This window comes from Kogia breviceps, chromosome 7, assembly GCF_026419965.1.
Source record: "Kogia breviceps isolate mKogBre1 chromosome 7, mKogBre1 haplotype 1, whole genome shotgun sequence".
NCBI classification, from domain to species: Eukaryota; Metazoa; Chordata; class Mammalia; order Artiodactyla; family Physeteridae; genus Kogia; species Kogia breviceps.
The window spans coordinates 40,033,440-40,050,302 of record NC_081316.1 but is presented as its reverse complement, the minus strand read 5'-3'; the positions used below and the strand labels follow the sequence as shown (position 1 = coordinate 40,050,302).

At 36.5% G+C, this 16,863-nt stretch overlaps 1 protein-coding gene across 36 annotated transcripts in view; it reads right to left on the bottom strand.

Moving 5' to 3' along the window:
• Window positions 1–16,863, bottom strand: part of SOX6 (SRY-box transcription factor 6) — a 645,440-nt gene that overhangs the window by 109,874 nt on the left and 518,703 nt on the right. For 22 of the 36 annotated variants that reach the window (XM_067038178.1, XM_067038186.1, XM_059069816.2 and 19 more), the window contains 2 exons: window positions 14,932–15,011; window positions 13,327–13,449 (listed from right to left, as the gene is read on the bottom strand). In XM_067038178.1, the coding sequence (XP_066894279.1) occupies window positions 13,327–13,449; window positions 14,932–15,011 (203 nt within the window). The remainder of the gene's footprint in view (window positions 1–13,326; window positions 13,450–14,931; window positions 15,012–16,863) is intronic. The other 14 variants (XM_059069826.2, XM_059069839.2, XM_067038187.1 and 11 more) reach the window with 1 other exon arrangement.

Genomic DNA, 16,863 nt, shown 5'->3' with positions numbered 1-16,863 from the left:
TTAATTAATTAATTTTATTTATTTATTTGTTTTTGGCTGCGTTGGGTCTTCGTTGCTGTGCGTGGGCTTTCTCTATTTGCAGCGAGCAGGGGGCTACTCTTCGTTGTGGTGTGCGGGCTTCTCATTGCAGTGGCTTCTCTTGTTGTGGAGCATTGCCTCTAGGTGCACGGGCTTCAGTAGCTGTGGTGCGCGGGCTCAGTAGTTGTGGCGCATGGGCTTAGTTGCTCTGCGGCATGTGGGATCTTCCTGGACCAGGGCTGGAATCTGTGTCCCCTGCAGGTGGATTCTCAACCACTGCACCACAAGGAAAGTCCTGTGGCACTTTTTCTTGATTGGTGGCAAGTCCAGTTTAAAGTACCTTAATTGCTGCCTGATCATTACTTCTTGCTAAAGAGTCCTGCACTGGGCCTCATGCTTTTTGAACTTAGGTGAGGTCATCAGGCATAGGCATTAAGACAAAAAGATTTCAGAGAACCTATACACAACCAGCTTGGCCAACCAATTAATGGGTATACTTGTATACACACGTACCAAATGGTCAGCCATACCTTATCTGTTCTTATCACTTTGGAGTATTGCTCATTTAATTGCTTTTGTCCCTAGGCTATTACTATACTATAAGAGGGCAGGAACTTGTTTAGCTTGCTTGCCTAACAGAGTACCTTAAGTACATAGTACGTGTTCTAAAAATATGTTGAATTAATGAAGTAATAAGAGAGGTACAAGTATAAGGATGTGGAGAGAAATGGTGTTTATGTTACTTCATTTAATCCTCACAACATGGGAGGTTTCATTATCTCCATTTCATAGCTGAGGAGACTGAGGTTCAGAGGACATTAGTTCATGGTCACATAGTTCTTTTAACCGAAGAGGTCTTGTGGAACTGATTTCTTGAAACCTCAAGCCATTCACTATCATATAGAAAGAAAGCATGTCAGAGGACAAGCTAGCTACTAAATAAAGAGTGAGCATGTTGTTCGAATACACAGTGGCAAATCATCACCTGATGATATACGTCATTTTCCTGTTTCACAGTGAGGTATATCTATATTTGGTGTGAAGTGTTCATAATCAGTAAACGTGGCAGAGGTGGATCTAAAATCAGGAATAGTATGGTTGGATATAAATGAGTTATATATGACTATTTTGTTCTGCAACTAAGCAATGCCTCTTTATTAAGACCATTGATAAATGGGTGGAAAAGTGGAGGACTTTCACCCAAATCAGTCACATCTAGGCCTCCACTTTCTCAACAAAGCTTCTCGTTCTTGCTCTCACGCTCTCTGTTGTGCTATGTCTAAGCCAGTGATACAACTATGCATTCATTATTCAGGGACTGCCCCTTAGGCCCTGGAGCAAACACTTTCTAGGAGGTGAGGAAGACCTTCTGAGCAGGTGAGCACTTCAGAGAGGAGTATCTTGTTCTACGTGGTCTAAGGAGCTCCTAAACTCTGGAGGGCAATCCCAGTGCACTGAGGACTGGTTGGGGCACGTGCTCCACTCCATTTAGTGACAGTGAGTGTTTCTCCTTCCTTTTTTTTTTTTTTTTTTAAAATTATTTGCTTTTGTATTTTTAAGCAGATCTAGCAATAATCCACTGAAAATGTGATGCTAAACCACTTTTCCTATAGAGTTTTTAAACTGGGCCTCTGAGAAGGAGTTTGATACAATTCGATGACTGAAGTAATACCTTTGTCCATTTGAGCATTAAATGGCCCGTTGAAATACAGCTTAGTTAGAGGGAATTTCAGGAAATAGTACTTTCTAATTTTTTTTTTTTTTTTTTAATTTCTCTCCCAGCTGACTAGAGCAGAGCTTGGAAAATGCAGCTCAATCGCTTTCCACAGCCTCTCAGGTCAGTCTCTCACCAGTGTTAATTAAATATAACCCCCTTAGAATACTAAAGGTTAAGTGAGAGCAACATAGTGTTCTTCTCCAATATATTACTGTGAACACAAATGGCCATAATCTGTTTATAAGAAGGCTTCTTTGAACACAGAGGTCTCACTAATGAAAAATTATAAGAGGGAAAGCAACATAATGTGACAACTGTTCATCGCAAAATACATTTTAAACTACCCATTCCACATCTATTGTGCTTAAATAACACATATCATAAAGGAAATTGGTGTAATAGATGGTTTCAGCTCTGGGTAGCAAATGCAGACCAGTTTTCAGTGGATAAAGTGAAACTGAAAAAGCCAGAGCATAATTCAGTCAATCTCTTAAAGTCTTCCTTCCCCTCAAGCTAGAGAACTTTTCCCCAGCAACTACAAGCATCAGTACATTATCTCTTTTTTTAACAGTAACGTCAGTGGCACACCTTGACCAAACTTTCTAAAATTAGAAAACTGCTGAAATAATGGTTCTATACTAGCCGTTTTAAATTAGAAAAGTCTCTTTAAGCTACCGGGTTTATGGCTCTAAAAAGTTTCATATACTGTCCAGAGCTGTCTGTAAATTAAATCATTTAAAATAAAGCTCTTTAATACTCTATAATTAGTCTTGTCTCTCTGAACATGGCTTTACTGTAAATGCTCCTTCCTGACTCTTCTATTGTCCCAAGATTGCGGAGAAGAAAGCAGCCAAGCGATAATTCAATATTATTGCCGCTTCGGTGCGCTAATCGCTTAAAGAGCAGCAAAGACTCTACGCTCTCTGCCCCACAGCTCCCGCAGCCTCCTGGCCCGAGGCAGGCTTCCCGACCCAGCAACGTCCAGATGTCAGGAGGAATCCCCAGCTCCTGATGCAGCAGGCGCTCCATTCCAGTGTGGTCGAGCATCTGCTTCATCTGCTGGCATGCAACCGGCTGGATGCGCTCAGACGGCAGCACAGGCTAGGCACGGGCAAGGACACACTCCCCAGCTACTCCAGGAGACTCATCAAAACTGAAATGTTAAGACAGGCCCAGAAACCCTCAAAAGAATAGAGTTCAACATTCAGCAAAAACATTCTAAGCATTTTCCTCAAAAGGAAGCTACAGAATAAGACATATTTCATGATAATTCTTATATTGGTTAATTCTATGAGGCTTGAAGCTTCTTCTGGACAGTTAACTAGAAATTTGGAAAAACACATGAACTCTTTGAGATCCCACGAATGTGATGTTGGCTTTGAATTTTTTCCCCTTTATAGTTCAATTAGATTATTTTTAATTCACTTGAATATTATAATAAGAGGAGAATAAGTCATGCAGGAAAGCTTCTAAATGACTGTGCTTCCTACATACCTACATACAGCACAGTTTAAAGCAAAGAATCCTGATCAAGAAGTAAATTTTAAAATGCACTTAAACCATGCATTTATGGCCCTGTTTTGTTTAATAGATAAGTAATCTGGTCCAAGTCACTTCCATCTGAGCCTCATTTTCTTCTTCTAACCTATGGGGATAATATTAAAGCATATTTATTATAAAGCCTAAATATAAATTGCTTATTAAACTTTAAAATACTATGCAATACGTATTATATACGTGTATGTATACGTATATATGTAGGTGTATGTATATACATATACATACATATAATATTCATACTATTCTTAAATCTGTTTTGTTTAGATTTGTTTTTAGAAAGAAAGGCAGGCTTCCTTTGTAATATCCAAGTCATACATCAAATACAGGTTCTCTGCCAAGAGTGATTCCACTGATCCTATGGGATCTCAACAAATAGCATCCTATAAAAACTAATAAACAGCTCCCATATCCTCACCAAATTTCATATTTACTTCACTTGGAAAGATAGATTTATACACTATTATAGTCAGAAATAATATTACTTTACCAAAAGTCAGAGTATATGGTGTGCTTAATACAATTGAGAAAATGAGCCTGAGGAGAACTGTGACTGTTCTGGCCAGAAGTGACTGACTAGAATAAAAGTCTTAGTTCTGAAGATCAAAGCGAAGCAAAGGACTCAGGATAAACAATCATATAGGTCTCAGTCTTTTTAAACCTGCACATACAGGTTCAGGTGGAAAGGTAAATAAGGTAGGTGGGATATTTCTGTTAAGATGAGTAAGATTTGCAATCCCAACTCTTTATTAAATATTTCTTTCCCTATTTTCTCTTTCCCCAGCTAGCATGTAAACTCCCTAGGACAAGGACTTTGTTTTACACAGGTTTTCTGAACCTCAGCACTACTCATAGCTGAGACTGGATACTTTTTGGTTGTGAGGGGCTAAACTGTGTGTTGTAGGGTATTCAAAAGCATCCCTGACCTCTACCCACCAGATGCCAGTAGCATCTCCACCCCCCACCCCAAGTCATAACAATCAAAACTGTCTCCAGATGCTGTCAACTGAACTCTAGTGGGCACCATTGCCTCCGGTTGAGGACTACTGGTCTAGAACAGTAGCTGGCACGTTACAGCCACTAAATAAATACTTATTAAATAACTGAATAAGTAAATTTGTTGTTTCAATTTTCACACAAACTTTTTCAAATTTCCTCAGCATGATCATTTATAAGTTTCCTTTTTAAAAAAAGATTTTGATGCAACTCCAAGAGACGATAAATTTCATGACATTGTCACAGTCATTCAAAGCTAACAGGTATAATTTCAAGTAATAGGAATTTTAAAAGAAAAGATGTAATACTTCATTATTTGTTTAATTTAAATGAATAAGTGAATTAGAGTGAAAACCTGATAAATATCCCCCAAATGGATTTTCTAGATTAAAAGCAGCTCTATTCCAATCTGGCTTCAAATGAGCACTGTATGTTTGTACTTTGGAGGGTTTGAGATAGTCAACACATGTACATTTTAAGCAATAAAATTTGTATCCATATCTATCTATCTATCTTTTTTTTTTTTTAGTTCATTCTGCTCCAGAGTAAACAGCATTAGGGAAATTACTGATATCAAGGATCATGGTCTAGGTTAATATATGTTATGACATCAAAGGTTGTTTACAGGTATTATAGCTGGTGCTATAAGAGAAACACACATTAAGAAATGAACTCAGTGTAGTATACTGGAAATTAAGAATTTTCACTGGGTCTTTACTTCACCAAATGACCAAGAGGGTAGAAGCCTTGGGAAGTAAATTTAGCTCTGTTTCCTCCATTTTTGTCTATTAAAAAGAAATGTAAATATTTAGCTAAACCAGCATTAAATGACTGTAAATACAAAGGAATTGGTACTTATACAGCTGGAAAAAAAATGTTAAATTAATTCCTCTCAATGTGACTCAAGATGGCTGTACTGATGTCACCAGTTATGAAAGGAATGAAAGAAGGAAACATATGACTTTTTTATCCATACAGCAACCAGTACAGTAGATGTTTAGTACACAGTAGGTGTTTAGTGCTTGTTTACATTTAATCGAGAAAATAATCCATTATTAGTGCCATTAGGCTTGGAAGATATATAAGGGAATCTGGTTATTATCTTAATCCTAATGATCTAGAACAGTCAAAATAAAGCAAGATGGTTTCAAATCAATACGGACAGCTTAAATTGTTATAAATATTCCCTGAATTTCTATTTTATATGGATTTTCATAAACATGCATACCTGTAGGATATGAACTTTTCCACAAGTAAAACAGAAAGGAAGAATTGGCAGAATAGTAGTAAGTATCTGCTAGCTCTACTGGTCAGAAGTTTTATCCCTCTACTGGGGCACACCTATGAGGGGAATCTATCCAGCTACGTGTAGCTTCTCAATCCTTTATAATTAAAATATCACTTAAAAATACTTTTGGATTAGAAGAATTAAAATTGTTAAAATGTCCATACTACTCAAAGTGATCTACAGATTCAATGCAATTCCTATCAAAGTCCCAATGGAATTTTTTACAGAAAAAAAAAAAATTCTAAAATTCACATGCAACCACAAAAGACCCCAAATATCCAAAGCAAACTTGAACAAGAACTAGAGGCCTCACACCTCTTGATTTCAAAATATATCACAAAGCTATAGTAATAAAAAAAAGATACTGACATACAATGACCATATAGACCAATGGAATAGAATAGAGAGCCCAGAAATAAGCCTACATAAATACAGTCAAATGATCTTTGACAATGGTTACAAGAATACCCAGTGAGTTAAGGACAGTCTCTTCAATAAATGGCATTGGGAAAACTGAATATTCACAAGCAAATTAATGAAATTGGACCTTTATCTTAAACCATACAAAAAAAAATTACCTTGAAATGGAAGACTTAAATGTAAGGCCTGAAACTTTTGGATATATCTCCAAAGGAATTGATATCAAGATTTCAAAGAGGTATCTTTACTCCCATGTTCACTGCAGCATTATTCACAATAGCTAAGGCATGAAAGCAACCTAAATGTTCATTGATGGATGAATGGATAAAGAAAATGTAATATGTACATAAAATGGAATATTATTCAGCCTTAAAGAAGAAGGAGGAAATTCTGCCATTTGCAACAACATGGATGAACTTGGAAGACATTATGCTAAGTTAAACCAGACACAGAAGACAAATACTATGTGATACCACTTATATGAGGAATCTAAAATAGTCAAACTCATAGAATCAGAGAGTAGAATGGTGGTTGCCATGGGTGGGAGAGGGGAAATGGGAAGTATTAGTCAAAGGGCACAAAGTTTCAGTTATGCAAAATAAGTAAATCCTAGACATCTACTGTATAACATAAAGCCTATAGTTAATAACACTGTATTGTATACTTAAAAACTTGCTAAGAGGGTAGATCTTACATTAAATGTTCTTATCACAAAATAGTAATAATAATAATAATAATAATAATTATTATTATTATAATGGTGAGAGGAAACTTTTGTAGGTGATGGATGTTTATGGCATAGATTGTGGTATGGTTTCACAGGTACATACTTATCTCCAAACTCATCCAGTTGTATATATTAAGTACATGCTGCTTTTGTATGTCACTCATACTTCAATAAAGTAGTTTAAAAATGTTTTTGTTCTGCTCAGTCTCTTCTGTTACCCAACATGTCAAAATATTTCATCACATCTTTTTCTGATTTAAGTTTTGTGAATGTTGCGTATCCTGACTTATTCTGTGGTTGGAAACTGGAGTGAAGCATTTTCTAAAACACTAGAATGTTTTGCTTTCAAACCTTCCCCTATGTTCTTAATCACATCATCTCTTTTAAGTTCAAGGTAGCTCATTATAACACATAAGCATACAGATATATGATACATGATACCAACCAAACAATACCTCAAAAATCCAGTTTGGTAAAAACAGGAATAGAAATACCTGTCATTATTTTAGAAACCACTGCATGTTACAAGCAGTCTGTTTAAATACAAGTATTCAAATACTGGGAGTTCCCTGTTGTGTGTATTAATTAGTGAGGCTGGAGCTAAATGATTGTTGGTATAGATGTTACACTAGGAAAGATAGACGACAGCACTGATTTTGTAATTCCAAGGTCTTGGGCTCCTACTAAACCATCTCTGTGAGTACAGCTAACCATCCCATCAATCAAATAACTTAAACATAGTGATTAACAGGTCTTGGTGAGAAGAGCCATACTCTCTCAACTTTTAGATACTACCTGAAGATCAATTGAAGATAAAATTTCTAAGAGAAAATCGAGTTTACCCAATGTTTTAAGTGTTAGTAATGTTTTAAGTGGTAGTATAAACTTATTCTGCTTCATTGAATACAATAAGATTTCCAAACACTAGGAAATGTCTTAATATTTTGCATCCTTCTCTGATCTGCCTATATTTTGTTAATCTCCATCAAGATTCACTTGACACCTGCCAGTTTTCTTAAGAAGCCTACATAGAAATGAAAAGTTGTTTACAAGAAATAATGCCTCCTAAAGACAGAGCACTTGGCTGAACACATCCCCCCCAAAAAAAAAAAATTCCAAAGAAGCTTGAGTCCCAGATTGCCACCAAAGAGGGAATTCATTAATTCATTCATTTGACCAACTACTGTCCCAGGCAACATTGAGGATTCAACAGTAAACAAAATAGACAAAAATCCCTGAATTCAGTGACACATTCTGAATCAGAGCTAGACCAGAGTAGATCAGAGCTACCCCTCAGAAGCACTTAGGCAGCAAAGCTAGAGTAGAAATGACTGCTTATTGGGATGATGGTAAGTTTTTTCCCATTCTGATAATGAATTTTTGTGGAAATCTAATACATGCCTCGTTAACCCATTTACTATTCACAACCACCCTGGGAATAAATATTATCACCTTTTTACAATGAACAAACTTTAAAAAGAAGGTAATTTGAGAACAGTATAGGACAACATAGAAAGTAATAACGGAAACTCTAATCCAAGATTCTGATTCCAAAATGGAGCTCATTCCATCAGTCCGCAGCTCGTCTAATCCCAGCTGTAATGGTCCTCCCAAATTCCATCACACTCTTAAAGTCTAAGTGGGTGAGAAAAGGCTGATTATGAGAAAAGCAAGCATTTCCCCTCAAAGCACAACCCCGTGGTTGGCATCCTCAGAACAAGCTTTGAATCAGTGCATTCCTTTTTCTCTATCAGGTAGCTAGTAATAGGTCACTCTAATCAACTCTTTATTCACCTCTCTATTAGAAATCACAACCTCCAAAGCCCACTCAGCCCAGCTAACTCACCCTCTCATTCCTCCACAGAACTGAGGCATGTTTACGATTTCAAACAAGAAGACAGCGTTTGAACCAGAGAAGAGCATCTATATATAATATCATAAAGATTCAGGCTGGAACTAAAATAGAAATAGAGCATTCTCAATGTTGATGGGCACTTCTTCACTTTCCAGTTGTAGCATAAAAACTGACAATATCATTTAAATAAAATGTGTTTGTATTCACTTTTGCAAAAATTCAATTGTTCTCCTCCATCTTTGCAAACTTCGCAAGACTTTAATAGTTTCATTTAAGAATAACTTATGGTTGGTAGGTTTTTCTAGTGTTTTAAGGCTCTGATTATACTCCTTTCCTCAAATCTTCCCAAAACTACACATAATACCCATCAAATAAAAGGGAAAATACATTTATATTGATTTTTTATATTTACTTCCTTTCATTTAGGCTACCACTCATACTGTCATTATAAGAACTTGGTTAAAATATGTTCCAACTAAAGCTTGGTAGGCTTTGAATGCTAGATAAAAATCATTCTCTGCAGCTAATGAAGACAGAAACTCTGCCTGTAACAATATTAAGTTTGTTTTCTCTGGTGATTCAGAGAAGTGAGCAATCTGTCAGTAATACATTGAGTGAAATTACTTGTCTTGTAGGAATAACTGCTGACAGTCACTTTATTTCAGGGCTGACCCAAACATCTTCCTGCTGACAAACAAATTACTATGTCTAACTTTGAAAAGGTAACTAGCTTGTTTCTAATTTTGATTGGTCTCTCAGAATCCCTTATACATACACTCAGTCCCATCCTTCATTGTATTAAAAACAAAAGCAACAAAAAGTGTTTGGCGGGGACAGGTTTGAATTAATGAGTTTAAAAAAAAGTAAAGGAAGAAAACCCTATCGTTTGGAACTAAGAAAAAGAACTGTTATTGCTTCATTCCAAGACTGTTACACAGATAAAACTAGTAAGTGTGTCTACTCTACATTAAGACTGGCAGTGCCACCAATGACTGACTGGGTGAGTGAACACATTACCGAGACAGTATTGTAGGAATTAATTTTCTTCAATAAAGTGATTTTTAAGGCTCATGTATTTCACAATCTAAACATATGTCACTGTTTCATAAACAAAATAAATGGATTAAAATAATACATTACCAATATGCTGACATGTAGAGATATTTTAATTAGAAATTCTTAAACTGTGTGATATTTAGCTGTTGTATTTGCTAAAGAGAAGCATGCATCATTTAATAAGAAAGCATGAGACAGGTGCATTACTTTGCATGATATGGTACCAGATTGTATTTAATATAAACTATGAGGCAACATTACTTCCAATTAAAAGACAAAACCAAATTACTTTAGGTATCTATCACATTGAAAGTAACAACAAAAAAATGAATCAATATATTAAAATCACTCTTTCGTTTAAAAAAAAAGTGTCATTCTGAGCTTAGTTTCTGAGACAATATTTCTTCAGAAACAATCTAACATCTTAGCTATTTAAAGGCCATATTTACATGACTGCCTCATTATACTGGTCCCCTCCTTTTGACTTACTTGAAGGACCAATGCTAACATAGCTGAGGAAAGCAAATGGCAACTGGTCCTGAAATTTATATGGGTAGAGAACTGGAATAAGTAGCAATATAATATATTGTTTACTGTAGCAAGTGCCCTCTGTACTCTAAAGGTCAGAAGCACTGTAACCTTAGAGTTACAGTTTCTGATTGTTCCCAGGGTTAAATACATTATCAAACTTAATGGTTCAAATCCCTCAACCTTCAGATATATGAGTATTCATGCCTCCATCTGCTGAACTGTTCAACTAAAAATAGCATTATTTGGCCTTCTCTCGCCTAATATTGTGCTCCTGAGGCAGAGAAAACCATGCCTTAGATCAGCATGGAGTACCAAAAAAAAAAAAAAACCACAAAAACCAAAAAAACTTTTCTGTGTCTTTCTTATTTTAAAGAAAGAAAGAACTGGAATATACTAACGTAAGGAGGATCTTTCCATTTTAACTACCTTTTCTCTACCTGATAACAAAATTTCAGGCTTCCAGAGTATAACTGTACTGTTAAGATTACCCAGCCTCGGGCTTCCCTGGTGGCGCAGTGGTTGAGAATCCGCCTGCCGATGCGGGGGTCACGGGTTCGTGCCCTGGTCCGGGAAGATCCCACATGCTGCGGAGCAACTAAGCCCGTGAGCCATGGCCGCTGGGCCTGCGCGTCCGGAGCCTGTGCTCCGCAACGGGAGAGGCCACAGCAGTGAGAGGCCCGCATACCACAAAAAAAAAAAAAAAAAAAAAAAAAAAAAAAAAAGATTACCCAGCCTCATTAATGTTAAAAGCGACAACCTATGAAGGACAAATTAACTGTACATCAGGTAGAGAGGGCCACTTCTGAGTAATGCAGCAGGGTGTGTGCGGAGGTGGTGGTGGTATATATGTGTTATGGTCTTTCTTCCTAAGAATCTCTGATTAGAAATAAAACCCATTAACATAATTGTAATGCTTAGTATCCACAGTTTATCTTGATACTGATTGTTGACACAGCTGTGACATTTAGCTTGTCAAAGGAACGGAGAAAACCCTAGCTAGAAAAGAAAGTAGACTTTAAAATCAATAAAGCAAGATATTATTAAATTTTCACTCTACTTTTGCTCAAGATTTAAAATGTTAGTGTCTATAGCAGGTTAGATAGGGGTGTCCACTGTGCAGTTCATGGAAGTCCCAATAAACATGCTATACTCATACCAGGATAGTTTGAGAAACCTGCCTTTCAAACCAGGTCAATCTTTTCTAAGCAAAGGCTTCCTGACACGCAAGGAAAGGTACAAAAAGTGGAAGCAAAAGAACAGAGCAAGAATAAAAAAAAAAAAAACAGGAAACTCTCAAACCACCCTGAACTTACACTGCAAAGCTATGAGGGCCCCCTGCCTTACCAGATTCTGTATTTAGTCTCATTAAAGTGGCAGGCATGTGGCATATGTTGTGTTCCTAGATCCACATTGCTACAGCACTACACGAATCTGGCACTCACATATATGACATCATGGTTTCCAGAAACCCAACAGAAGCCAGATTTGACAGCATCAGGGGTCTGTGATGGTGGGGGGAAGAGAAGTCAACCTAAGTGAAAATTAGTAAAAGAAGACACTGGGTAGAAAACTGGCTAAGGGAAGGTTGATGGGATAGAACTCAACACCTCAAGAGAAAATAAAAGTCAAGAGGAGAGGAAGTTTTGAATTTCAGCCAAGGCCACTTGCTTTTACATTCTTTCAAGCACTTAAAAGTTTAACAAACTACCTGTCCTGAGTAGGTAAGCTTGCTAACTGTCATCACACAGAAAGGCTTGTTCTTAACGTCCAGTTATCTCACTGCTTGGCAATCCTAAGCACAGTAGATTTTCAGAACGTCCAGAAATATGGCATCTTTTCTACAGCCAAAAGAAAGCCTTAGAAAAGAAATCCCTTCTGGCTGTATAGAAGACAGCAGATATTCCAACAGTATATGCCTTGTCATGTCTGGGTGGAAACCCCCTATATACTTCTTATAATCAAAGGGAAAGGGAAAGGGAAAGGGAAAGGAAGAAGGCAAGCAACAAGGTCTGAACTCTTCCTTAGGCTACTTCCAAGGTGTCCTTTGATCTTGTCCTCTTCCTTCTTCTTAGAAGTGAGCTTTCTCTATCATTTTCCAAAAATGCAGATTCAAAAGCAACAGAGAAGATAATGTCAAAGGGACACTTTATTGATCACATAGTAGTTGATATGTATAGACTGGCAGAGCCACTAGGAGCTGAATATACAACTTTGCTAGATGTAATTGTTTTCTTCTTTTTAAACTGGGTTTACCATCCTAGGTTAGAACATAAATGTAGTATTAGATTTAACCCAGAAAATTAAAGTGTATTTCAGTGTGAGATAACCTGTCTCCTTTTTTTGTGATTCAACAGATAGCTAGCAACCCTCCAGCATCTGATAGTTCCCAAGAGGTACTCCAATGATATAGGAGAGGAATTAAGCATGATAATGGAGAGAGGAGGACTGGGTCCCTATAGGAGAAAGGGGTTTGGTTTTCAAAAGAGCCGTATGAGCCATCTTCTCCCATGTAGTAAGAATATCCCACAAAAACAACAAAGAGTTTTGTTGAAAGTTAAATATGAAGGGGCTACTATAGTAGTTTATGGGGCAAAAAGCAACCAGTCAGGCCCAGGCACCCAACCTCACTTCAGCCAACGAAAACTAAATTTGAAAACCTGAATTTGGTAGAGTTAGAAATCCTGGATAATAACTCTGACTCCAAGAATATTTTGTAACCCTGGTTAAATAACTTGACCTCTCTGAACCTCCCATTGTTTTGTCTGTGAAAGCAGAATTATGTTTTATCAACTCTATAGGGTTGTTACATGGTCAAATGAGTTATTTTTCTGTTAATGTTTAAGTGTTTTTTAACTACTATGCAGAGTTATACAGAAAAAAAAGAGTACGGGAAATAAAGATGGTTTTGAAAGCACTCAAAATGTAAAGAATTTGCCTACATATATAGCAATAAACAGTGTATTTCAGATGCATTGGTTTGGGGTTTGCCTTTTTCTCTGGAAGAAAAAGGAGCAAAAATGAGCCTCCTTAGGAATGAGAAAAAGGGAAAGATTATGTTTTAGTGTTTAGGTTGAGTGTTTGCCACTTTTTTTAAAAAGCCTAGAATATGGCTGAACAATCCAGTCCCCCACCCAATGAAGCACCAATGGAAGTATTCATACCTCAATCTGTTTGTGGTTGTAAGAGTGGCCACCACCATGTTCAAAGGTGTCCAAACTCCTGCCAAAACGGTCACTTAGGCCCTTTAGCCTTGGGTTAATTTGTGGGTGGGAGACATGACCTTTCTGTTTAGTAGCATATTCAGAAAAAAAAAAAAAAGACAAAACATACTGTCAGAACTCATGAAATAGAACACATATTTCTAAACCCAGGGAATTGACCACACCAAAGAATAGAAAGTAGGTTTAGGACCCAGATACTCTCTTTCACAGAAACTTGATTATAGGATCAAACTGCTTTCTTATTTTTGCCTCTGACTCAAGAAGACACTCAATAGCATAGCTATGGAAAAAGGAGAAATAGATTAGATTGATTATGAGTGAGGTTTCTTTTTATATTTTTACCAACTGCAATAAGTTCCCCTGTCAGTAGTAGAGAAGGTGAGGGTTTAGAAGAGAGGTAGGGTTGCTGCTTTCATTAGGCAAAATATCTAGCTCTACTAGGCAGTCCATAATGGATAACATCTTCAAGACTTTCTGGATGAGGCTTATGACAAAAACTTCTCAAAGTACTGCAAAAATTCTTTACTTGTAGACTCAGTTGAAGATGCTCAAAATGATACTTTTTCACGGTAAAATATCTGTACATTTTTTACATTCAAGTCATATGAGTAATAGCAAAGAAGAAACAAAAATGCCTAGTTAGATGCTATTCCCTAGATTATTTAAGAAAATTCAAAAAAAGTAACAGTAAATTATAAGAATAAAAAACTATCTTTATCCACTGTATTGAAATTCAAGTTACCATACATTTGATAAATGTTCAAATACTGAAGGCTTAACCATTATTTTAATGATATTATCTTTTGGTTTTTGTTAAAATATACACTCACATTTAAAGTAAATTTCCCATTAAGATGGCAGTGCTAGAAGGGTATAAAGATTACTTAGTCCTATTGTTAACCCCCCGCACCATTTTACTGTGAAGAAGAGAAGGTGCAAGTGAGTTTTTAAATTTAGCTTCCAAAACACTTTCTCTCCAATTTTAGTTTCATAGGTAAAGAACACTAACCCGGAATTTGGTCAGACATCATGCCCAGACTTTTGACCTGGCATGAGGATGAGGATGAGGATACACATATTCAGGAACAAAGTGTTTACATTTTCCAAATAATTAAAGTAATTTGGTAATAACAACCCCCTATTCTATGAGCTGCAAGAAGGAAAATATCCACGTTTTCTGTTTTGATGCTTATAGGTAAAAGCTAGTTGAACATGAATGGAGACGTGGATGAAGAATTGATAAGGAAAAAGCTTACATACCCAATAACAGCCATAACAACCAGCCATAAAAAATTGTAAAACCATTAACTTACCTGATCGAGAATATACAGTACTAAGTCATAATGTCATTTTTTCCTTTAAATATATTGACACTGACAGTTTTCTCTTCTATTTGCAGTATGGTAAGTACATTACGTGTTAATCCTTCTAGGCTATGCTTAAAAAATTATTTAACATCCAGGCCATTATTTAGCATACAGCTGGTTAGCAGTTTTCCACTAAAGTACTGGCTCGTATCCCACATTTTTTTCTTCTGGCACTTACCTGGAGCTGTAAAGGGCTGAGTCCAGAAGCAGCAGCAGCTGCCATTGTTGATGGAATGAACTGTACGGGGTAGTTATCACCTGTCGGAAAGAACAATGCATACAGGTTTAGACAATGAACAGGGAATCACAGCAGACAAGTACAAACATGGTCCTTGGATTGCCAGAGCTTTACAACATTGCTCTAAGCCCAAACATCTGCAGAAACAAAAGGCTTAGTTGGGCACAGACTTGCACTGCTGCCTTGGAACTTTTTGTTAACAGATAGCTGGTAGGCAAACTGGCAAAACATGAATGTGATGTTAAAAAAATTAAATGTGCAATTCAAGCATGTTCACTCCATTACAAATCTTGTAATACATCATTTTTTTAAGAGTAAAAAAAAAATCTTAAAGCCAGGCTGACATTCAGTTCACTGAGAAAGCATTAAGGGTTTTACATTAAAACAACAAAACATTTTGCCTTGGTAGGCAAGGCAGAGTATTACAGTCCAAAAAAGATTAAGAATTACTGACTGTCCATAACCCTAACGTTTATTTTATAAAAAATAGAGGAAAAAAATTAAATGTAACCTCTTTAATTTGATAGGGGTAAGAGAGAAGCTAATCTTATCTGCCAACATTGTATGAAATGCCTGGTATCCCAAATAGAGTGGAAACTATGTTTTTCTGCACTAACTTCCGGTGGAACCTAGTACAGAATCATGCACACACACTAGGCACTCATCACTTATTCTTTGATGATGATTTGATTAAATAAACACACATTTTACATGTGATATCTGCATTAAATGTCTGGTCGAGATTGAGCATGGTTTAGCAGAGATCAATGCTACATCTTAATGTGTTTCTGGCTCCAGACCACTCCTAAACAGGGGGGCTTAAGTACCTTCTGTGACCTAAGAACATAGGCTGTATGAAGCAAACAACCTGAAGAACCAAGAGAAAGTGATGAGGAATGTATTGTGATAGTGGTAACTGAAATCAAAATTAATACTTATGGATAAATTACACAATATCAGTGATTTAATGGCGTATCACTTTGACTTCAGCTACTTATTTAAAGTCAGTGTTATGTACTATCTCTAGGCTATATTTTAATAGGCTGTTCCTCTACACATTTTTGACATTTACAGTGATCATGCTGTTTTGTATGAACGTTTCCACACTAAAAGCTGAATATAATAATGAAAAGTAAAGAAAGAATCGCAGTAATAAAGGTAGTCAACTAGAAAGCAATTAAACCTCTTTCTGCATGGACACTAATACCTGGAGCCTTCCTGGTGTCCCTGGTTCGTTGGAACTCATCCTGTTTGCCACATGAAGTTCCACTCAGCTGGCCCAATGTAAATGTTAAGTTGCTTTCACTTTTAACAAATTGTTAGCTTCTAATCTACACAGTCTTTTTGCATCATATCCATAATACCTCATCAGACCATTGAGCACAGTGTGCGCTTGTACACAGTCCAGTAACAATTGGCTTCTGATTGCATATGGAGCGCTGCTACAATGCATTCACTAACACTATATTGTGCTAGACTCCTATGGAGTAATGTTCAAAATATCTGATCTTGTTTTTCCCCTTCCATGAGGTTGATTTTGGTTTTCAGTGCTACATGAGCTTTTTAAAAAAGATAACTAGGCCAAATTATTTTTTATGGTAAATGACTGCTGCTTTATGCTTAAATAATTCTACTGATCCTCTTGATATTTAAACTAAATTATCTAAAGAAAGAATATCCTAATCTAAGTCAAACAGTATTTCTTTGGTTGACATCAGGTTAAAAAATCACAAAATGATGCTGAATTAATGATGCTTCAAAAATAGAGAAAAAAAATCACCATTCCAACCATCAACATGGACTGCCACTCAGAACATTTTAGAGCTGTTCTTTCTTTAAATATCATGCATTATTCATACTAACTCTAAACCA